Source organism: Capricornis sumatraensis, chromosome 7 (assembly GCF_032405125.1).
Source record: "Capricornis sumatraensis isolate serow.1 chromosome 7, serow.2, whole genome shotgun sequence".
Taxonomy (NCBI): domain Eukaryota; kingdom Metazoa; phylum Chordata; class Mammalia; order Artiodactyla; family Bovidae; genus Capricornis; species Capricornis sumatraensis.
The window spans coordinates 92936579-92961566 of NC_091075.1; the positions used below are offsets into that span (position 1 = coordinate 92936579).

The 24988-nt window shown below is 39.6% G+C and overlaps 2 protein-coding genes across 2 annotated transcripts in view; both read right to left on the reverse strand.

The window, feature by feature from the left end:
* The window catches only part of CDKL2 (cyclin dependent kinase like 2), a 38828-nt gene extending 21539 nt beyond the window's left edge, over positions 1–17289 (reverse strand). Inside the window, exons 1-4 of the mRNA XM_068975272.1 lie at positions 17122–17289; positions 5449–5643; positions 3023–3201; positions 1251–1363 (exon numbers count right to left, since the gene is read on the reverse strand). Coding sequence (XP_068831373.1) covers positions 1251–1363; positions 3023–3201; positions 5449–5643; positions 17122–17289 — 655 coding nt within the window. The remainder of the gene's footprint in view (positions 1–1250; positions 1364–3022; positions 3202–5448; positions 5644–17121) is intronic.
* Positions 15126–15564, reverse strand: LOC138082385 (NADH dehydrogenase [ubiquinone] 1 beta subcomplex subunit 3). The gene has a single exon (XM_068975672.1). It carries the CDS (start codon positions 15524–15526, stop codon positions 15230–15232), a length of 297 nt encoding a protein of 98 aa, XP_068831773.1. The 5' UTR covers positions 15527–15564; the 3' UTR covers positions 15126–15229.
* Positions 17290–24988: the final 7699 nt, after the last annotated feature.

Below are 24988 nucleotides of genomic sequence, written 5' to 3' on the forward strand. Positions count from 1 at the left end.
CCTGCAGATGGTGACTGCAGCCATGAAATTTAAAAAACACTTACTCCTTGGAAGAAAAGCTATGACCAACCTAGACAGCATATTAAAAAGCAGAGACATTACTTTGCCAACAAAGGTCCATCTAGTCAAAGCTATGGTTTTTCCAGTAGTCATGTATGGATATGAGAGTTGAACTATAAAGAAAGCTGAGCATGGAAGAATTGATGCTTTTGAACTGTGGTGTTGGAGAAGACTCTTGAGAGTCCCTTGGACTGCAAGGAGATCCAATCAACCTATCCTAAAGGAAATCAGTCCTGAATATTCATTGAAAGGACTGATGCTGAAGCTGAAACTCCAATGTTTTGGCCACTTGATGAGAAGAACTGATTCACTAGAAAAGACCCTGATGTTGGGAAAGATTGAAGGTGGGAGGAGAAGGGGATGACAGAGGATGAGACGGTTGGATGGTATCACTGACGCAATGGACATGAGTTTGAGTAAGCTCCGGGAGTTGGCAATGGATAGGAAAGTTGGTGTGCTGCAGTCCATGGGGTCACAAAGAGTTGGACACGACTGAGTGACTGAACTGACTGACTGAATATAAAATATACATATGAAAATTCTGCTGTAAGAAACCACTGTGTTGTTTATGGAATTTCTAACCTAAACATTTAATCCTCAAGATATTTCCCATAATTTCCACTTTCCAAACTTCTTCACCCAACAGAAAGTTGACATTTCAACAAATATGAGAAGACTTTGATAATGTTGCTTTGAAATTCTGTCCAAACAGCAAAAGTCCTAACTGAGGCAAGATTAAATTACCTTGGAAGTCCCTATGCCACTCAATGTAAAGATGAGAATGAGGTAATAGTCATATTATACCAAATGCTTGCTGACCCAAAGATAATATGATCATTTGTATTCTCTCTACGTGTGACTTACTGAATGCAAAAGTGCAGAAAAATGTCCAGTGTCTGCTCTGTTCTTTAGAGGGGAGCTGGGCAGGAGGACACATAAAAGCATTATTAGGATCATATGTCAGATAGACAAAAGCCAGGCAGAGGATGAGTGAATGAATGTATGAATATATACATCTATATATATATATAGAGAGAGAGAGAGAGAGAGAGAGATGCTCTCCTATTTGCTCCCTATATTCATTCAAAACACGCATCATCTTTAGTGAACCAACAACTTGCAAAATCAATACAAACAAAACCACATAGGAAAAAATAACTAAAATTTAAAATACAGATGCATAATCTTACCTAAACACACCATAATATGATATAACTGATCAATATCAGAATCTCCAGGAAAGAGGGGCTCCCCCATGAGCATTTCAGTTACCAGACAGCCAATGGCCCACACATCAACAGCCCTGAAAGAAAAGGAATGTGATGTAAAATCCGGGATCCTAATATGTTTCAGTTCAGTTCAGTTGCTCAGTCATGTTGGACTCTTTGCGATCCCACACACTGCAGCACTTCAGGCTTCCCTGTCCATCACCAACACCTAATATGTTTACTATGACTGAATCTGTTTTGTATATTGTTGCTGTTGTTGCTCAATCACTAAGTCATGTCTCTTTGCCACCTCATGGACTGCAGTGCACCAGGCTTTCGTTCTTCACTATCTCCCAGAGTTTACTCAAACTCATGTTCATTGAGTTGGCGATGCCATCTAACCATCTCATCCTCTGTCGTTTGCATATTACTATTTTTGTATTCTTGGTATCAATAAAAGTAATAGTAAGCCTTAAATTATGCTCAAGTTTTTTTTTTCTATAAACTTTAAGTATTTACTTCCAATAATACATAAATCAGATTTCAGGAAACTTCAAGCATGTGACACAAGGCTTCCAAAGAGTCAAAATGCTTGTTAAGTATACTTTATTCTGGAAATAAGCCTTCCAGGTTTGTTTTCAGAGGCTACTCATTTTTGTTTACACATAATTTGAACAAGGTTCATCAGTCTATCCAACTAGACACTGAAAACAGCATACCAGAACAAGATGGTTACTGGGGAAACGAACAACAAGGAGAACAGAAAGCTAATACTGAGAAAACAGAAAAACTCTCTTAAAAATTGGTCACAAGAACTTAGAATATTCTGGCATCATTACCATAGGAACAACTACCTTGAAATTGCTTAAGGCCATAGCTGGCAGAAATTACAGCATGGCAGTAAATGAGAGCTCAGAGTAATCAAGAAAATATTAAATTATATATGCTCTAAAAACAGAGAAATTATAGAAAATATTTTAGAACAATTTCTATTGAAACTGGTAAAACCTGCAATCCCTTCTTCTTTGAAGAATTCATTTATGAAGATGATTTGTATTTTTAAAATGGTTCACTTAATTCCATTTCTACCCCCACCCTTGCCCACTCAGCTCAGCCTCAATGCAAGTGTCAGACTTACCTAATCAATGTTACCTCTCTTTACAAGTGATAAATATATCTATTTCTAACTTACTGTTAAAAACAGACCACTTACTCATCTGGATTTCTCTACCTCTAAAATAATCATACTCATACCAACCCATTTCACAAGAATGTTTAAAGGGGAAACACAAAAATGATTACAAATCACTTTCTAAAGTTTTCTAAACTGAAAACTTCCTTTCAGTATTAGAGGGATTTTTTTTTTTTTCTTAACGTAAGAAGTAGGATCTATTTAGACAGAAACACACTCCACAGACAAGGGTGTGGGCCATCGCAGAGGGCGAGTATTGAGTCACTAAGTCGTGTCTGACTCTTTTTGAAACCCCAAGGACTGTAGCCACCAGGTTCCTCTGTCCATGGGATTTCCCAGGCAAGAGTATTGGAGTGGGGTGTCGTTTCCTTCTCCAGAGGATCTTCTGAAACCAAGGTATCAAACTCGTGGTTCCTACACTGACAGGCAGATTCTTTACTGCTGAGCTACCAAGGAAGCCCAATTAGAGGGATTGTCATTATATTGAAAACATATTCCACTTTATGAAAAAAAGAGAGTCAAGTCTGCCCTCTGCACCCCCACCTTGCTAACAACATCTTACTTGCCATACTTGACATCACCAACCAACAGCTCTGGAGCTCTATACCATCGTGTTGCCACATAATCAGTATACACCTCCCCAGGAGCTGCCAGTGTCCGTGCAAATCCAAAATCACATAGCTTGACAACGCCAGACTGGGAGACTAATATGTTCTCTGGCTTAATATCTCTGTGTATAATCTATGATATAAAAAGCAGAGTATGACATATATTGATCGGCACATCAAGTTAAGCAAATTAACTTTTTTTTAGCACTTGTTACGTGCAGGGCACTGGTTTTGTTCCTATAATGAAGACAGATAGAAGCAGATAAAGTTGTTCCTGAGTTTAAAGAACCTGAGACCTAGCTGGGGAAAAAAGAACACTTATGCTTGAAATTTTATTTAAACAATTAAATTTTATTTAAATGAATAATGATATTGGATGAAATATATGTAGCTGTTGCTGTTCAGTCACTAAGGCATGTCCAACTCTTTGTGACCCCAAAGACTGTGGCATACCAGGTTCCTGTGTCCTCCACTATCTCCTGGAGTTCACTCAAATTCATGTCCATTGAATTGGTGATGGTATCTAACTATCTCATCCTCTGCCAGCCCCTTCTTCTTTTGCCTTCAGTGAATTTCCAATCAATTGCTCTGATAATTGCTCTCAAGACTAAGACAGTAAAGCTATCACTGAAGACTGCAGTGGTCAGGGAAAATTTTTGAGGAAAAAGGTGGGCTCTAAGACAGGTCTTTAATACTAGTGTGACCTAGATAAATATAGAAATGAAAGGGCAATCCAAGTGAAGGGGACAAAAAGAGCAAAAGAGTGAGAATGAGAGTAGACCAGTAGCCACTAAGGAAATGTTTTTCCTGGAGTAGAGGTTACTTAATAGGTTATGCCTCAACTGCCAGCCTGGGAAGTCTGAGTTCATGTCAAGGTGATAGGAACCCATGGGAACCCATGACATGACCCATATGGTGTTTAAAGAAGATATTGAACATTTAAAGAAGGCCATAAACAAGATAAAGCAAAGAGGGTGACTAGAAGTGGGAAGAAGAGCAGTGGGACAAATAGGAGGTGACAGATTGAGGGTGTGAGGAGAAGGGGATGACAGAGGATGACATGGTTGGACAGCATCACCAACTCAATGGACATGAGTCTGAGCAAATTCCAGGAGATAGTGAAGGACAGGGAAGCCTGGTATGCTGCAGTCTGTGGGGTTTCAAAGACTTGGACATGACTTAACAACTGAACAACAAAAACAAAGGGCCAGCACTAGTCTGGTGCTCAAGGGAATGGAAAGGAGGAGGTGGAGTGGAGAAGTATTCTAAATTAACAGAATTTAGGAAGCAATCTCAGATACTTTCCTTAAACTTGGGAATCTAAAGGAATGGTGGATCCATTAGCAAAAATAGAAAAGTCTAGAGAAGGTTAATTTTGGTTAATAATTAGCAGTTTAGTTTCAGCAATATGTGTTTTTAGGTGGATTTCTGAGCACCCAGGTGGAGGCATACATCAAGCAATTATAAATGTAAAGAGGCAAAAAATAAAAATTTTTACATTTGTAAAAATTATAAATGTAAAAAAGGTCAGTTGGTTATAAAAGAGAGACTATGGAAAGAGAAAACAGGACACTGGGAAACAATAGTACGAATTCTCAGTCAGTTCAGTTCAGTTCAGTCGCTCAGTCGTGTCCGACTCTTTGTGACCCCATGAATCGCAGCACGCCAGGCCTCCCTGTCCATCACCAACTCCTGGAGTTCACCCAAACTCATGTCCATCGAGTCGGTGATGCCATCCAGCCATCTCATCCTCCATCGTCCCCTTCTCCTCCTGTCCCAAATCCCTCCCAGCATCAGAGTCTTTTCCAATGAGTCAACTTTTCACATGAGATGGCCAAAGTATTGGAGTTTCAGCTTTAGCATCAGTCCTTCCAAAGAACACCCAGGACTGATCTCCTTTAGAATGGACTGGTTGTATCTCCTTGCAAGTCCAAGGGACTCTCAAAAGTCTTCTCCAACACCACAGTTCAATTAGGTCTAATTCTCTAATACAAGTAAATTTTATTTTGAAAATTTTGAAAATATGTTTATTGTAAACTCTCGGAGGACCAGAAACTGACACTGCTGAGCATTTTGCATAGGCTAAAGCTACTAACTTCTATTATATCCCAGATGTCCACAGTAAAGGCTAGTTAATAACATGCATAGCTCGAGTATATAGAGTTGAAGTTGATGTCTCTAACTTACTTTCAAATAATGCATAAATAAATCAGGCAGATTAATAAATAGACAAATGGAAGAAAAGATGAATAAATATTTCATAAAACAAATATAACAAAATGTTAGCAAGTATAGAATTCAGCAATAGGTATATGGGTATTCACTGTATATGCTCCCAACTTTTCAACTTTATAAATAATTATTTAAACTGAATACTTACATTGTGACTGTGACAAAATCCAATCCCACTGATAACCTGAAACAAATACTTTTGAACTAGTTGGTAGTCTAGTCCATCTGGAGAGAGCTCCAAGTCATCAAGAACCGTATGGTCAACAAATTCAAAGACTAGGTACCATCGCTTTTTTTTCTTACATACTTCCAACAAATTCACCAGATTTTCATGCCTTAGTTGCTATCAAAAAAAAAAGTGAAAAATAATTTTTTAGAGGACCCAATTATTAGTAATAGTCACAGCATAAAATAGATCTCAGCACAAGGAAAACATCTAAATAAAATGCATAAACAGTATAAATTGTGAAACTATATCCTGGCTTTAAAAATATGTTAAAAGACCTTACTGCTCCATTCTCCTCTCAGAGAACACAATAAAGCCAATGAGAAAAAGAAGGGTAGCTTCATCTTTGATGAAATTAAGAAGGATCTAGGACTCCAGTACTTTGTCCACCTCATGCAAAGAGTTGACTCACTGGAAAAGATTTTGATGCTGGGAGGGATTGGGGGCAGGAGGAGAAGGGGACGACAGAAGATGAGATGGCTGGATGGCATCACTGACTCGATGGACATGAATCTGGGTGAACTCCGGGAGTTGGTGATGGACAGGGAGGCCTGGGGTGCTGCGATTCATGGGGTTGCAGAGAGTCGGACACGACTGAGCGACTGAACTGAACTGAGGAACCCGACCCCCAACAAATGAGGTGGCACCATCAAGGTCAAACAGGAGTCTAGGGATATACCATAAGATTATCTGTGGTTATAAAGCTAGCAGAGCAGAGTTTTCCAAAGCTGATGACATACCCTGAAAAGAAAAACAAAACCAGAAAAATACCCTTCTTTGATATAATGAGAACAGGGTTCACAGACTGTCAGTGAAAGCATCCTAAGAACTGAATGGTACCAGGAAACAAGAGAGGAGGGGTGAACAATCCCATAGAAACTCATTTGCTGGAAGCAGTCTGTCAGTGAAACCAAGTGGAAGGCAAAACAATTCATTATGAACAAATCTGCAATTACAAGTTTCAGAGAAATTAAGGAGAATGTAAATAAATCCCACACTCGGGCTTCTGTTGTTAGGAATATCACTGTGAACCAGGGTGGATTCCTGCTAGCCTGGAACAAGACCACAGCTTCTCCTGAAAATGAACGTCCTTCAGATAGCTGGTCCAGAAGGGTCTCACTTTGTTGCAAGATAAGAAACAATCAAAAAGGAACGAATTCAGAATCTATTCAGAGATACAATAAGAAAAGAGAAGGACACTCTGTAATGTAATATGGAAAAATAATATTTTTTAAAAATGATTGTATGTATATGTGTAACTGATTCACTTTGCTGTACACCAGAAACTAACAGAACATTTTAAATCAACTATTTGTTGTTGTTTAGTCACTGAGTCGTATCCAACTCTTTGTGATCCCATAGACTGTAGCACATCAGGCTCCTCTGTCCTCCATTACTTCCTGGATTTTGCTCATACTAATGTCCATTGAGCCAGTGATGCCAATCAACCATCTCAACCTCTGTTGCCCCCTACTCCTCCTGCCCTCAATCTTTCCCACCATCAGGGTCTTTTCCAATGAGTCAGTTCTCATCATGTGGCCAAAGTATTAGACCATCAGCTTCAGCATGAGTCCTTCCAATGAATATTTAGGGTTGATTTCCTTTATAATTTATTGGTTTGATATTCTTGTAGTCAAAGGGACTCTCAAGAGTCTTCTCCAGGACCACAGTTAGAAAGCATCAATTCTTTAGCACTCAGCATTCTGTATGATCCAGCTCTCACATCCATGCATTATTAATGGAGAAAACATCAGTTCAGATCAGTCACTCGGTTGTGTCTGACTCTGTGACGCCATGGACTGCAGCACACCAGTCCTCCCTGTCCATCACCAACTCCCAGAGTTTACTCAAACTCACGTCCATTGAGTTGGTGATGCCATCCAACCATCTCAGCCTCTGTCGTCCCCTTCTCCTCCCACCTTCTATCTTTCCCAGCATCATGGTCTTTTCAAATGAGTCCGCTCTTTGCATCAGGTGGCCAAAGCATGGGAGCTTCAGCTTCAGCATCAGTCCTTCCAATGAATATTCAGGACTGATTTCCTTTAGGATGGACTGGTTGGATCTCCCTGCAGTCCAAGGGACTCTCAAGAGTCTTCTCCAACACCACAGTTCAAAAGCATCCATTTTTCGGTGCTCAGCTTTCTTTATAGTCCAACTCTCACATCCATACATGACTACTGGAAAAACCATAGCTTTGACTAGATGGACCTTTGTAGGCAAAGTAATGTCTCTGCTTTTTAATATGCTAAGTTGGTCATAACTTTCCTTCCAACAAGCAAGCATCTTTTAATTTCATGACTGCAGTCACCATCTGCAGTGATTTGGAGCCCAAAAAAATAAAGTCTCTCACTGGTTCCATTGTTTCCCCATCTAAATGCCATGAAGTGATGGAACCAGATGCCATAATCCTTGTTTTCTCAATGTTGAGTTTTAAGGCAACTTTTTCACTCTCCTCTTTAAAGAGGTTCTTTAGTTCTTCACTTTCCACCATAAGGGTGGTATCATCTGCATATCTAAGTTACTGATATTTCTCCCAGCAATCTTGATTCCAGCTTGTGCTTCATCCTGCCTGGTATTTCACATGATGTATTCTGCATAGAAGTTAAATAAGCATGGTGATAATATACAGCCTTGATGTACTCCTTTCCTGATTTGGAACCAGTCTGTTGTTCCACGTCCAGTTCTAACTGTTGCTTCTTGACCTGCATACAAATTTCTCAGGATGCAGGTCAGGTTGTCTGGTATTCCCATCTCTTGAAGAATTTTACACAGATTGTTGTGGTCAACACAGTGAAAGGCTTTGCCATAATCAACAAAGCAGAAGTAGATGTTTTTCTGGAACTCTCTTGCTTTTGCCATGATCCAGCAGATGTTGGCAATTCGATCTCTAGTTCCTTTCCCTTTTCTAATTCCAGCTTGAACACCTGGAAGTTCACGGTTCACACATTGCTGAAGCCTGGCTTGGAGAATTTTGAGAATTACTTTACTAGCGTGTGAGATGAGTGCAACTGTGTGGTAGTTTGAGCATTCTTTGGCATTGCCTTTCTTTGGGATTGGAATGAAAATGGACCTTTTCCAGTCCTGTGGCCACTGCTGAGTTTTCCAAATTTGCTGGCATATTGAGTGCAGCACTTTCACAGCATCATCTTTCAGGATTTGAAGTAGTTCAACTGGAATTCCATCATCTCCACTAGCTTTGTTTGTAATGATGCTTCCTAAGGCCCACTTGACTTCACATTCCAGGATGTCTGGCTCTAGGTGAGCGATACCACCATCGTGATTATCTGGATCATGAAGATCTTTTTTGTATAGTTCTGTGTATTCCTGCCACCTCTTCTTAATATCTTCTGCTTCTGTTAGATCCATACAATTTCTGTCCTTTATTGTGCCCATCTTTGCATGAAATGTTCTCTTGGTATCTTTAATTTTCTTGAGATCTCAGTCTTTCCAATTCTATTGTTTTCCTCTGTTTCTTTGCATTGATCACTGAGGAAGGCTTTATCTCTCCTTGCTATTCTTTTGAACTCTGCATTCAAATGGGTATATCTTTCCTTTTCTCCTTTGCCTTTTGCTTCTCTTCTTTTCATAGCTATTTGTAAGGCTTCCTCAGACTGCCATTTTGCCTTTTTGCATTTCTTTTTCTTGGGGATTGTCTTGATCACTGCCTCCTGTACAATGTCACGAACTTCCGTGCATAGTTCTTTAGGCACTCTGTCTATCAGATCTAATCCCTTGAATCTATTCACACTTCTACTGTATAATCATAAGGGATTTGATTTAGGTCATACTTGAATGTTCTAGTGGTTTTCCCTACTTTCTTAAGTGTGAATTTGGCAATAAAGAGTTCATGATCTGAGCCACAGTCAGCTCCCAGTCTTGTTTTTGCTGACTGTATAGAGCTTCTCCATCTTTGGCTGCAAAGAATATAATCGATCTGATTTCGGTATTGACCATCTGGTGATGTCCATGTGTAAAGTCTTCTCTTGTGTTGTTGGAAGAGGGTGTTTGTTATGACCAGTGCGTTCTCTTGGCAAAACTCTATTAGCCTTTGCCCTGCTTCATTCGGTACTCTAAGGCCAAATTTGCCTATTATTCCAGGTGTTTCCTGACTTCCTACTTTTGCATTCCAGTCCCCTATAATGAAAAGGACATCTTTTGGGGTGTTAGTTCTAGAAAGTCTTATAGGTCTTCACAGAACCATTCAAATTCAGCTTCCTCAGCATTACTGGTTAGGGCATAGACTTGGATTACTGTGATATTGAATGGTTTGCCTTGGAAAGGAACAGAGATCATTCTGTCATTTTTGAGATTGCATCCAAGTACTGCATTTGGACTCTTTTGTTGACTATGATGGCTACTCCATTTCTTCTAAGGGATTCTTGCCCATAATAGTAGATATAGTGGTCATCTGAGTTAAATTCACCCATTCCAGTCCATTTTAGTTTGCTGATTTCTAAAATGTCGATGTTCAATCTTGCCATCTCCTGTTTGACCACTTTCAATTCGCCTTGATTCATGGACCTGACATTCCAGGTTCCTATGCAATATTGCTCTTTACAGCATTGAACTTTACTTCCATCACCAGTCATATCCACAACTGGGTGTTGTTTTTGCTTTGGCGCCATCTCTTCATTCTTTCTGGAGTTATTTCTCCACTGATCTCCAGTAGCATATTGGGCACCTACCGACCTGGGGAGTTTCTTTCAGTGTCCTATATTTTTGCCTCTTCATACTGTTCATGGGGTTCTCAAGGCAAGAATACTGAAGTGGTTTGCCATTCCCTTCTCCAGTGGACCGTGTTTTGTCAGAACTCTCCACCATGACCTGTCTGTCTTGGGTGGCCCTACACGACATGGCTTAGTTTCATTGAGTTAGATAAGGCTGTGGTTCTTTGACTATACTGACATTTGTCAGAAAAATGATGTCTCTGCTTTTTAATATGTTGTCTAGGTTTGTCTCAGATGGTAAGGAGTCTTCCTGTGAACACAGGAGTCCCAGGTTCGATCCCTGGGTGGGAAAGATCCCCTGGACAAGGGAATGGCACCCCACTCTAGTATTGTTGCCTGGAGAATTCCATGGACAGAGGAGCCTGGTGGGTGACAGGTCCCTGGAGTAGCAAAAAGTCATACACGACTGAGCAATTAACATTTTTATACTTTCCTTCCAAGAAGCAACGTCCTTGAATTTCATGGCTGCAGTCACCGTCCACAGTGATTTTGGAGCTCAGGAAAACAAAATCTGTCACTGTTCCTATTTTTTCCCCTTCTATTTGCCATGAAGTGATAGGACCAGATGCCATGATCTTAATTTTTTGAATGCTGAGTTTCAAAACAGCTTTTTCAATCCCCTCTTCCACCCTCCTCAACAGGCTTTTTAGTTCCTCTTCACTTTCTGCCATTAGAGTGGTATTCCTTGCATATCTGAGGTTGTTGATATTTCTCCCAGCAATCTTTATTTCAGCCTGGCATTTCACATGATATACTCTGCATATAAGCTAAATAAGCAGGGTGACAATAGATAGCCTTGTGTGCTCCTTTCCCAATTTTGAAACAGTCAGTTGTTCTGTGTTTGGTTCTAACTGTTGCTTCTTGACCCACTTACAGGTTTCTCAGGAGACAGGTAAGGTGGTCTGGTACTATCATCTCTGTAAGAATTTGTCACTGTTTATAATCCACAGAGTCAAATGCTTTAGCATAGTCAATGATGCAGACGTAGATGTTTTTCTGGAATTCCCTTGCTTTCTCCATGATCCAAAGAATGCTAGCAATATGATCTCTGGTTCCTCTGCCTCTTTGAAACTATCTTGTAAACTATAAGTTCTCAGGTCATGTACTGCTAAAGCCTAGCTTGAAGGATTTTGAACACAATCTTACTAGCATGTGAAATAAGCAAAACTGTACAGTAGTTTGTACATTCTTTGGCATTGCCCTTCTTTGGGATTAGAATGAAAACTCAACTTTTCCAGTTCTGTGGCCACTGCTGAGTTTTCCAATTTTGCTTACATATTGAATTCAGGACTTTGACAGCATCATCATTTAGGGTCAAGAAGAACAGTTAAAACCAGACACAGAATATCTGACTGGTTCAAAATTGGGAAAGGAGTACAAGGAGGCTGTATACTGTCACCCTGCTTATTTAACTTATATGCAGAGACATCACCTAAAATGCCAGGCTGAACAAATCACAAGCTAGAATCAAGATTTCTGGGAAAATATCAATAACCTCAGATATGCAGATGATACCACTTTAAGGTAGAAAGTGATGACGAACTAAAAAGCCTGTTGAGGAGGGTGAAAGAAGAGATTGAGAAAGCTGGTTGAAACGCAACATTCAAAAAACTAAGATCATGGCATCCAGTCCCATCACTTCACGGCAAATAGAAGGGGAAAAAGTGGAAACAGTGACAGATTTTATTTTCCTGGGCTCTAAAATCACTGCAGATGGTGACCGCAGCCATGAAACTCAAGGACACTTGCTCTTTGGAAGAAAAGCTATGACAAACCTGGACAGCACATTAAAAAGCAGAGACATCATTTTTCCAACAAAGGTCCATCTAGTCAAAGCTATGGTTTTTCCAATAGTCATGTACGGATGTGAGAGTTGGACCATAAAGAAGTTTGAGTGCCAAAGAATTGATGATTTTGAACTGAGGTGGTGAAGACTCTTGAGAGTCCCTTGGACTGCAAAGAGATCAAACCAGTCAATCCTAAAGGAAATCAACCCTGAATATTCATTGAAAGGACTAATGCTGAAGCTGAAACTCCAATACTTTGGCTACCTGATGCGAAGAACTGATTCATTGGAAAAGACCCTGATGCTGGGAAAGATTGAAGGCAAAGGAGAAGAGGGCAGCAGAGGATAAGATGGTTAGATAGCATCATCAACTCAATGGATGTAAATCTGAGCAAACTCTGGGAGATTTTGGAGGACAGAGGATCCTGGCACGCTACAGTATGTATCCACAAAGCCTTGGACACAACTTAGCATCTGAGCAACAACAACAAAATGCACCTAACAAGAAAGAATCAAACTATGTGATGCAAAAATTGAGAAGTGAAGGCAGAAATACATGAATCTACTATCATAGTTGGAAATGTCAACATTTACAGAAATAGATCCAAGCAGGCAGGTAATCAGTAAGGCCTGAGTTGAACTCAAGAACACAATCCAACAACTGGGTAGAACTGGCATCTATAGACTACTTCATCCAACAACAGAAGTAACTTTTTTCTTAACCTCATGTGGAATATGCACCAAGATATACCACTCTGTGGGCCACAGACCACACTAACAAATTGAAACAAAGAAATCATGCAATGCCTTCTCTCAGATCAAATGGAATTAAACTATAAATCAATAACATAGAGATAACTGGAAAATCTCAAAATAGGCAGAGATTGAACAATACACTTCTGAATTAAATTAAAACACAGGCTATCTGTTTCATATTATCCCCCATCCCCCTCTCTCTTCCTCTATTGCTCTGCTTTTCTTACTAACAGACCAAAGCTGAGATTCCAACTTCATTAGAGAAGGCATGGGTGCCATAGGAATGTACAGACTGCCAGTGGTGAAGACATTTGCCACAGGACATCAGCCAGCCAAGTGGAGAAAGTGCAGGCGCACCAGAGGTGTTCCATGAATGATGCTGACACAAGCTACCAAGTCCACCATATGATGATCTGCTCAGTTCAGTTCAGTTCAGTCACTCAGTCGTGTCCGACTCTCTGCGACCCCATGAATAGCAGCATGCCAGGCCTCCCTGTCCATCACCAACTCCCGGAGTTCACTCAGACTCGCGTGCATCGAGTCAGTGATGCCATCCAGCCACCTCATCCTCGGTCGTCCCCTTCTTCTCCTGCCCCCAATGATCTGCTCACTTCACGCCAAAAAAAGGACCCACCAGGAAAGGAAGCCTCTACTGACAATGCCTAAAATCATACAAGCTGGCAAAAGGAGAACTGTCTGCAGAGGGCCCCTCCAGTTTCACAAAGCAGAGCAAAAAGGAGTGATTCGAAGCTGAAAATTGATATCTGGCACAGTAGCCCATGAACATAGAAGAAAAAAAATCTTGGGAAGAAAACATCTTCACTTTAGCCTCAAATTATCCCTAAAAAAAAATAATGTTTCAAATGTAATATCCAGAGAAAAAAAAGATAACCAGGACATGCAAAGAAATGTTACTATAAGTAAAAAAAAAAAAAAAATCAGAAGATAAAGTTGATCAAAACAGATGCAATATGAGTTCAGATATTGGAATTATCACATATAAGTGACTATGCATAAAAAGTCAACGTCAAAAAACTGAGGGAAACTGAAACCATAAAAAAGTGATACAATAGATTTGAACCCAAAGAAAAACTCTAGAACAGAAAAGTTCTAGAAAATTTCTGAATGTTAGTGCCACCAAGTACCTTAAGGGTACTCTCAAGAGCCTCATTTAAGCAAACAGAACTCCTCTCGGGGGGGAAAGATAACATCATCCAGAAACTCTATAGAACTCTTAGAAATTAATACTGGCATATCAAGAGATAAGACTCAATCAAAAACCAAGAGAAAAACAATGGAAATAAACATGTGGGAGATCTATTTACTGGACATGGACTTTAGAAAAGCCTGTGATTTAAATAGAAAGCAAAATAGAGGGTTTAGCAGCAAAATGGAAATTATAGGGAAAAAGATTGAATTAAAAATTAGAACATTAAAATATGTCTTTAAGAAATCAGTGGGTGAGTTTACCAATAGATTAGATATAGCTGAAACAGAACTATTGCACTGGGGCTTCCCTGGTGGCTCATTGGTAAAGGATTCGCCTACCAATGCAGAAGACGGGAGTTCGATCCCTGATCGAGGAAGATCCCACATGCCTCGCAGCGTCTAAGCCTGTGTACCACAACTGCTGAGCCTATGCTCTAGAGCCTGGGAGCTGCAACTCTTTGAGTCCACATGCCACAACTACTGAAACCCGAGTGCCCTAGAGCCCATGCCTCACTAGAGAAAAGCCCACATGGCAACGAAGACCCAACACAGTCAGAAACAAATAAAATTTTAAAAAAGAACTACTGAACTAGAGGATAGGTCAGAAGAAAATCTGTAGAATGAAGCAAGGGAAAACAAAAGGATGAAAAACACAAGAGAATATAAGACACATATGAGGAAGGTCTCATATATGAAACTGAAATCTTATATGGAGAAGAGAAAGAATGGGACCATAGCAATACCCGAAACAGTAATAGCTGAGTATTTTCTAGCAGTGACAGAGGACATTATTTTATAGATGCAAGGGCCATAAAATCCAAGCAAGATAAATATAAAGAAACCCACACCTAGGCATATTATTGTAAAAGTGTTGAAAGCCAAAGTCAAAGAGAAAGCTTTGATTCATCCGGAAAAAAAAAAAAAAAAAGACCCACTAAGGAATGTCTGAACTTTCAATAGAAGCAATGCAAATAAAAGCCAGCAGAACAGTGTAATGTTATCTTGAACAAATCAGATGTAACTAACTGCCAACGTAGAGCTCTATGTCCTGTGAAAACACTCTCTTAAACAGAAAGCAAAGACTTTTTTTTTTTTTCATGTTTTCTTATTTTATTAAATCTTACTAGCATTCCTTAAGGAATAAACACATAGGTGAGTAGGCTACAGTGAAGAAATCTTTTTATAAGAAAGTTAAGACATTAAAAGATATTTCCAGGTGTTATCTTCAGTGATGTTTCTTATCTTTTTTCTGGGACTCCAGGTAATATTCAGCCCCTACAGCTACCACAAATGCAGCAAATCCCCACTTGAATCCTTTTAATAATGCTCCAACAAAGGAAACATTATTTGCAAAGCCACCCATGTATCTCCAAGCTTCATTGCGGCCCCATGGATCCCTTAGTCCTCGTGCAGCCAGTTTCTCTTGGACAGTTTCTAATGGTGTCCCTTCTATCTTCCATTGTTTATAATCTGGAAGTTCCATTTTACTAGGACCATGTTCATGTTCATGTCCATGGGCCATGTCTGACAGCAATCTGACCTCTCAGGACACTTAAGATTCACCCCCAAAGACTTTTTTTTGAAAGACAAACACAAACGGACAACATTCCTTACTAGCAGATCTGCTTCAAAGAAAATAAAAGGATGTGATTTAAGTACAAGGAAAATGATCCCAGATGGAAGCTCAGAAATGTACGAATAATTGATAAATAATGGAAAAGACAAATATTAGGTATTTATCAAAGGAATAAGAATCTTACATAGTACATACTCAGATCACAGGGCAATTGTGTCAAAACTAAATAACCAAGGGAGAAAAACCTAGAAAATTTCCACAAGTTTGGAAATGAAGGAAAATGAGAAAATATTTTGCACTGCTAATCAAAATTTCTAGGACACATACAAGCTATTCTTAGAAGGAAAATGACAGCCTTAAATGCATATATGAGGGAAAAAAAAAAAACTAGAAATAAAAGAAGTTAAGCATATAACTCAAAACATTAGAGAAAAGAACTGTAAAATAACCCACCCAAAATAAGTAGAAGGTATAAAACGCTAAAGAACAAAAATTAATGAAATAGAAAAGAAATACACAAGAAAGACCAACAAAGCCAAACACTGGTTCTTTCTAAAGATAAATAAAATGGATAAACTTCCAGTTAGATTGATGGGGGTGGGGCGGGGGAGGGAGTTAACATAGCAGGTCTGAGATCTTTATCCTTAGAAAGTTGGCTTGCGAAGTAAGCCCTTGGCTTGTACCTAGGTACTTGGATTTCAGAAGTGTTCCTTCATTTCTAGAACTGATAAAGTGATTCATGGTGCAAACAATATGGTGTATGCTGAATACCTGCAGTTCTACCAAAAGCCTGGAATTTTGGTACAAGCAAAGCAGGGAGTACTGCTATGACAAGCCCCGTAAAAAGACTCTGGGCCCTGAGTCTCTAATGAATTTCCTTACTAGACAATCACAAGTAGTGTCATAACTCATTGCTGGAGGAAATTAGTGCATCCTGTGTTAATCCACTGGGAGAAAAGCGACAGATTTCCTCTGAAATTCACCCCATGTGCCTTTTCCCTTTGCTTATTTTACTGTATATCTTTTTACTTTAACAAGTCATAGCCAAGAGTACAACTATTTGCTGGGTGCTGTGAGTCCTCCTAATCACTGAAACCTGGGGTGGTCTTTAAGACTCCCAACACAGTTGTTGGTAAATAGATAAGCAGACAGATAGAGAGAGGGGCAACAAATACTTTTAAAATTATGTTTTGGGACTTCTCTGGTGGTCCAGTGACTAAGACTTTGGGTTCCCAATGTGTTGGAGACCTGGGTTCGATCCCTGGTCAAGGAACTAGATCCCACATGCCACAACTAAAGATCCTGCCTGCTTGTAGTAACTAAGACCTGGAGCATCCAAATAAATAATAAAAAATTATGTTATGGATAAATGAATACTCAGATGTAATCCTTCTGTTTATTATCAAAAGAGAAAACAAAAATCTATACTTTAAATTTACTTATGGAAATAAAACAAATATTAAAGAAGCACTTTCTAAAACTGTTGACCAAGAAACAACTCTTTTTTTTTTTTTTTCAATTCAATATATGTGTTTACTCACCTTTAGTAACTTGATTTCTCTCATGGCAATTTTTTTAACCATTTTATCATCATCACTTTCTAAGAACTTCTTGATGGCCACAATTCTTCCACTATCTTTATTCCTACACTTCATCACCATTCCATAGCTCCCTTCTCCAACCAATCCTAGGTTCTCATATTTTTCCATTTTAATTCAAAACCACTAGGAATTTTTCTCTCTGTGGGAACCAAAATATGGCATTAATTGTGTTGAATACATTAATTCCTCTACCCTCCCAAATTAATTCTTCCTCACTTGTTTTCCATATTAGAGCAGACACTGCATTAATAGCTGTCCTGTGTGTTTATTCCCATCTAAGCTATGTTTTCAAAATATTCACGTACATTTCATAATAGACAAGGCAAGTGGAACTGAAGCCATTAACTTCAAATTTAAATAACTGAATGTCATGTTAATGAAATCTCAATATATTTTTAATGCAGATAAAGCAATGCTTGAACTATTATACAAAACAATTACAGTCTACCTTAGAAAAACACAGTTCCTTTTCACTCAAATGTGAAAACCGAGTGAATCTGGTTTTAGTGAAGATAAAATTTATTTTTTTACATCAGGTTTAAAAGATCAAAATTAAGGATCTTTATAGCCTTTCTAATCAGTCAGGGAACGTATTACCAAGGTAACACTAACAACTTCTGATAAACTATTTTTTTTAACTTTTCTTACCATAGTAATTAAATTCTTACATGGAACATACTAAATAACAGTCACACAGTATGTAAGCAGATTTTTAAAAATTAAATGTTAATGTTCCAAATACTGTATTTCAAAAATCCTTTAATGATTAATCTCTAGAAGTATGATTATTTGAATTTTGTGTTTATAATTATTTTATATCACATTATATGACATTTTCTGAAAAAAAGCAATCCTAACAAAATCTGTCTTACTTTACCAATGATTGGTGAAGGACTAGCAAGCATTCCACTTGATATTTTGGAATAGAAAGAAACTTTTCAGTCCAGACACAGTTAGGTTTTAATTCATAAGTTTTGATTGTCAAGAAATATAAAAACTAATAAACTACAATCTCAAAGTTAAATTTATTTTTATATCTGTTTTTGAAATTAAATTCCAGAAGCAGAAAATAAAAAATATTGCTTTTAATTTCAATGTGATTCTAAAAGTTTTTTTGGGGAAAAAAGTCTTTTGGTAATATATTCCAGCTTCCCTGGTGGCTGAGAAATAATCACCTGCCAGTGCAGGAGACACAAGTTCAATCCCTGGGCTGGGAAGATCTCCTGGAGAAGGAAATGGCAACCCACTCCAGATTCTTGCCTGAAAAAGAAAATCCCATGGACAGAGAAACCTGGTGGGCTACAGTGCATGGGGTCACAAAAGAGTCAGACACAACTTAGCTACTAAGCAACAACAAAATATGTATTCAAATGATGATTCATAATTGAAAAATTTTAACCTGACAATATAGAAACACTCACTCATAAAACTTGGAAAGAAACAAATTCTTACCTATAACATTAGTTGTGTACTTATGAAAATCTAAAATTAATTTACCCACCCAGACTGTGAACTGTTATATTTTCTTTTCTTCCCTATTGGTACACTAATGACTACGACAAAGCAAATATTCTCTTTGTTCTAGCAAACTGTGAAAACCCAGTGTATACATTTTCATCAGTTTACATTTGACAGTTTAGGATATATATATATATATATACACCAGCTATTTTCGCCCTTGGTATGATAAACCTAAAGTCTAGTCCTTAGTAACATATGCTGTCTTAGTGGTAGGAAAAAAATTAAGGAAAGAAGAGAGAGAGAATTACACTGATAATTTTTTCCAAACACTGACATTTTATTTGAAAATAGTTAATAGAGAGAGATTAAATGAAATATATATGTTGATAAACATGGAAAATCAGAAGATTGATCTTCGAAAGGAGGAAAAATAAATCCCAGTCAACACCAACCCAATTATGTCATTATTTTACTACCAGCTCTGATAGGAGGTTCTCCCATAAACTGTCCCTGACACTAACTTGTCATACATTTGACATTTTAACTTCCATTTAACTTCTATTAACTATTTTTAAATAAAATGTCAGTGTTTGAAAAAAAACATCAATGTAATTGTCTCTCTCCTTTCCTTAAGTTTTTCTCCTTTCACTAAGACAGCATATTTTATTAAGGACTAGACTTCGGGCTTATTATACCAAGGACAAAAATAGCTGGAATCTATAACTTGAACCAATAAAAAAAATTTTGTAATTGGTGTCCTCAATATTTGGAAATGCAAAGTGAACAAAGTTAAAATTACCTTAAGCATGTTACAAGCTAACATTCCGCAAGTTAACTAATCCAAATGTATTCTCCAACCAACTGCACACTGGGTCACGGTACATTGAACACACTTGCTTTTTCAAGTGGCACTGCCTACAAATACCTTAAAAGTATCAAGGCTGAAAAAGCTTCTTGTTTCTTGAAACAGTTACTCATAAACCATAACTTCTCATGCCTTCTACTTGTGAATGATACAAACTAAAAGGAAATCTGACCAATTGGCAATGCGGTAGTTCTGGACATATGCCAAGGAAGCACAGAGTTCTTCTACCAATAATTTAGATAATAAAAATAATGCTGTTTTTATTTGTTAAAGACACAAATCTATTATAGGTGAAAGAACGAGATAATCGAAGCTTTAAAAAGTATTATACTTACTGTTTGTTCTAAATCTTTCCGCGTGGAAAGTCCCAAAGGTTTTCAACTTGGAGACAAAATTGAGGTGAAGAGCATCTTCTTCGCAGGTCTAAAAGATGCTGACTAGCAAACTAGCAATTTCACTGCTGTCTTTATTTCTTCTGCGGACACAGTCACGGGTCCCAGGTGAAGCAGGCAGGTAGGCAGATTGGCCTCAACCCGCCGCAAGCTTACACTCAGGAGAACAGCGGGCCGCATGCTGTCGTCGTCAAGGCAACGACCTCACTCTGTCCCCAACCATAGGCACAAAGTCTCCAGGGAGAGATAAGGCCGGGGTATAAATGCGTCCACGGCAGGCACCAACACCTGTTAAGGCCAAGGCCTGTACGGAAATTAGCGAAGGTGAGAGGGCACCGCCCCGCAGCTCTTAAGATGCCAGGTCCTTGTAGTCAGTGAAACTGCTCAGCTCTGGCTAGCCCTAAGCGAAGGCGTTGGCCTCCAAGCTGCAAGGGGGCGGATCCTCACCCGCCCAGGCCCGCCCCCGAGTGCGCCAAGCCGCCCGTGTTCTGATTGGTTGAGCTCTGTCGTCAAGATCTCTGATTGGGTTAGCATCACCCATCCAGCCAGTTCACCTGGGGCTGGGCTCTGAATCTAATCTCTGATGCACAGACCCTAGTATCAGCATACATCTACGTTCTCAAGTAAGGGAGCACCTTTCCTTCTTTCCTTCGCTGGGAGATCTCTCCTCTAGACTGGGAGAACAGCGATTCTGGTGCTCAAGGAGACGCTAAACGTGGTGGTGGTTTTGTAGGATTGGGTGAAAATGGAAGGGGGAAACCGTGAAAATAGCGCGATGAAGCGTTCTTCAAGCTCCTCCGCTGAGCCGGGAAGTGGGCTCTGCAGCCCTCACCCGGGAATGTTCGGACTTGAGAGCGATTCGACCCTTCCTTTCCTGTCTGGGCAGTGGGGCCAGTGTGGGGCAGGTAGATGAGAGTGACAGTATAGGAGGTGAGAAGTAGGCGAGGCAAGGTGAAGGTAGGTAAGTGACGACAGAACTGACGTTAGAAGGGACCTTGAGGAGGACTGCCTGGACACTGAAAGTGAGGGAAATATTTTGGAGATAACGAAAGGGGAAGGGAGGGCAGGGATGAAATAACAGGAAAGTGGCTAAGACGGTTGGGAAACTAAAAGACATGAGCAATACTGCCATATGACAGACAGCCAAGCAGGGTGCAGTTAGGAATGCTATGTTTAAGGCACAGACTAACTCAATCCATGATTATGCAAAACTGGTAGGCAGACTCATGTAGATGCTTAAGTCACACACACAAAAAAACAACAGGGTTTTTCCTCGTTCCATATCTCTGCAAGGTAAGGTATGAGGACACCTTAAACTCTGTTATTTTCACATTAAATCATAAAAATCATTTTATAATGGTATTTGGTCTCTGTAATTCCTTGATCCAGTTAGGAGTGTGTCCTGGATAGATCTTCTAAAAACTGAATTGTACACTTTAAAGGGGTGCATTTTATGTATGTGAATGATATTGCAATAAAACAACAGACATACTGGAGGATAACAAATTCATAGCTGGCCCAGAAATCTTTTTCAGTAAATTTATATATTTTAGCTTTAAGCAGCCCAGTTCTTTCTCACCTTAGCAGTCATCTGTTAAATAACTTTTGGCAACAATCATTCTCTATGTATCTGGATATCCCAAAACAATGTGCTTCAGTCAGTTTCTTGCCAGAAAACTTTAAAAAACCTCTCACTTAGGTCTCTTGAGATACTGAATGATCATGGGATTTTGGGATCACTTCAGTTGAGTTACCAAGTGAACAGAAGGGCCATAAAATCTTCAGACTACAAAAAGTAAGGTTATCTTCAGTATATTATGGCTCATGCAGCTATGAATGCATTCTGTCACTGTATTAAGAAAACAGACTGACTCATTTTGCAGTTCTTGTTCTTTGATGGAAGGATGGACATTTGTCTCAACCTAGTAGTTGATTCAGTGCCTCACTGCCACATTTAAGTGATTAAGACAAATAGATTTGGAAACCTAAAGTACAATACACCACTTACTTGGTCAAATTCAATATACACCATATTTGATCTGTCAGTCACCAAAGCAGCTATATCATAATAGTATAAACCTGGAATCCATTCCTCAAATGTTAAAAATAGCATATTCTGTTTGCACTGATAACAAGACTCTTATAAACTCTCCCTTGATGTTCCCTCTGTCCGTCTAGCCTCTATCCCCTTCCTCTATTCATATTCATAGCATGCATGCATGCTAAGTCGCTTCAGTTGTGTCCAACTCTGTGTGACCCCATAGATGGCAGCCCACCAGGCTCCCCTGTCCACAGGATTCTCTAGGCAAGAATACTGGAGTGGGTTGCCATTTCCTTCTCCAAGATATTCATAGCCAACCTACAGAAAAAAATTGTTAATTTCTTGTTCTCTCTTGGGCTTTCATCCTTCTCACTTCATTGGAATAGTTCTTCCCAGAAGTCACTATGACCTATACAAAGCTATCTGTGGCAGACTACTGGACACTCACAATAAGCTGGATCCTTTTTTCTCTATGTGTGGCTTATTTTCTGAAATTTCCATTGCAGTTAGGGGTGGTCATGTGACTGAAGTCAGTGGAATATGAGATGTGTACCATTCCCAGATCTTGCCCATGAAAATCTCCATTCAAGATCCTCCATGTTACTTTTCCCTTCCAGCTAGCAGTAATGGAAATGACTATAATGTGATCTTCAAACCACACCGTGAAGCTTGTAGAGCCTTCATTCATCTAGGTCCCTAAATGACTGAGTGAGGGAGTGACTACTGACCTTTTCACCACCACTCCTTTTTTATATGACAGGGGGTAAAACTGTTGTGTTTGAGCTATTACACATTTCAGGGTCTGTTAATTTGAGCAGTTGTGTGTTATTCACTCAGCCATGTCTGACTGTTTGCAACCCTATGGATTGTGGCCGACCAGCCTCCTCTGTCCATGGAATTCTCCAGGCAAGAATAAAGGAGTGGGTAGCCATTCTCTTCTCCAGGGGATCTTCCCAACCCAGGGACTGAACCTGGGTCTCCACATTGCAGGCAGGTTCTTTACAATCTGAGTGTCCATCTAATTATTTGACCTCTCAGCAGCATTTAAACAACTTACTATACTTTGCAAAACAAATTACCGAAACTTAGCTTCCCTTGACACCAATACTTGCCACATTTTATGTGTTCTCTGCATGTTCTTCCTGTTGCAGAACCCTAAAGGTGGGGATTATCTGAGCGCTGTCCTCAGCCTCCTCTGTGCTCTCTTCCTAGATGATCTCATCTAACCCAATAACTGCAAAGACCTATACTGACCAGTCACAGCAAAGCACTCTCAGAATTCCAAAATCATACTGCCTTACATTTTTTTCTTGGATATTCAATTGGCATACAAAACATGGATATAATAGAACTGATATTTTGTTCAGGCCACACCATGTGCTTCAGTTCCACAGGGATTTTAGTTTCCTGTGGCAGTGACAGCCCAAAATCCTAATCACTAGTCCACCAGGGAAATCCCTAAGAGAAATGTTGATTTTCCCTCCACATTTAATTCATGCTCCTTCTTTATCTCCTTCTCTATCTCAGTAAGAGTACTGCCTTCCACCCAAGTTGCTTCAAAATCCTAGGAGTTATCCTTGAATATCTTTCCCTCACATTCAAAATTCAGTCCATAATGGAATTTTCCCAGTAGTCCAGTGGTGAAGACTCCACACTCCCAGTGCAGGGGCAAGGGGGGTTCACTCCTGGTGGAGGAACTAAGATCCCACATGCCATGAGGTGCAAAAAATCCAATCTATTATAGTCTTATAGGTTGTATCCCAGTTATTAACTGACCATTTATCACCATCTTCACTACTCCAAGAGACCACTGCCATAACGCAGCATCCCTTCCTGACAGGGTCCTCACATCATTTCCTTGCCCAGATGCCTACAATCCAAGTTCAAGAGTAAAATCCAACTACAGGGCCATCCTCAATTTAGCTCTTACCTACCTCTTGATTGGAGAAGGGAACCCACTCCAGTATTTCGGCCTGGAGAATCCCATGGACTACACAGTCCATGGGGTCAAGTGTCAGACATGACCAAGCGACTTTCATTTCACTACCTCTTGATACCATCTGCTTACTATCATGGCCACGCTGGTGTTAATGTCCTTAAACACACCAAGCTCCTTGCAAGCACAGCACTGGTTCTATCTGGAATGCTCTTCTTCCTTAAAGCTGCCATCTCTTCATTTCAGATCTCAAATGTACCTCCTGAAGCCTTTCCTACCACCCCTGGGAGTGATGAACAGCCCCATCTCTAGTCACTATTACATCCTCTACTAGTTCTACTGTTAGCCATGTGCTATTGGAAAAGCAGTCAACCCCACTGTGCCTGAGTTTATCCATCTGTAAAACAGGACTCCTCACAGGATTACTATTGGAACTAAATGAGTTGTATTATGCCCAGGACTAATGAGGACTGAAATTGCTTGTCTGTTGTCTCCCTCAAAAACTACGAGTTTTCTGAGGGTAGGCTGGATCAGCTGTATTGCCAGCCAGCACCCAAGGAGTAGAGTTCCTGGCACATGTGTCAGCCATGTCGCTTTGTGACCTGCATGGACTGTAGCCCGCCAGGCTCCCGTCCATGGAATTCTCCTTGCAATACTAGAATGGGTTGCCATTCCCTTCTCCAAGGGATATCCCTGACCCAGGGATTAAACCTGGGTCTCCTGCATCACCACTGCAAGCAGACTCTTAACAGTCTGTGCCACCAAAGATGCTAATATTCACTGACTGCTGTACAAATCTTTCTCACTGCCTTCACACATATTGGTAATTTCACTGCTTGCTTTGAAACATCACTAATCCTTCCTGGTAAGCGATATTCCAACTGAAATGTCTCACATCTGTTTTCTATTCCAGGTCACTATCCTCATTGCTACGTGTCAAGCAGAGCTTTGTTTTCACCTCTCCAAGCTTTAGTTCACCTCTTTAAAAATAATAAAGGAAAATCAGATTATCAGAGTTTAAGATGTGGTAACCTAAGTAAAATAACAGGTCCTCAAAAATTATTCTCTTCTCAATATTTAACAGGTATTTTGTTTCCGTTCCAAGTCCACAC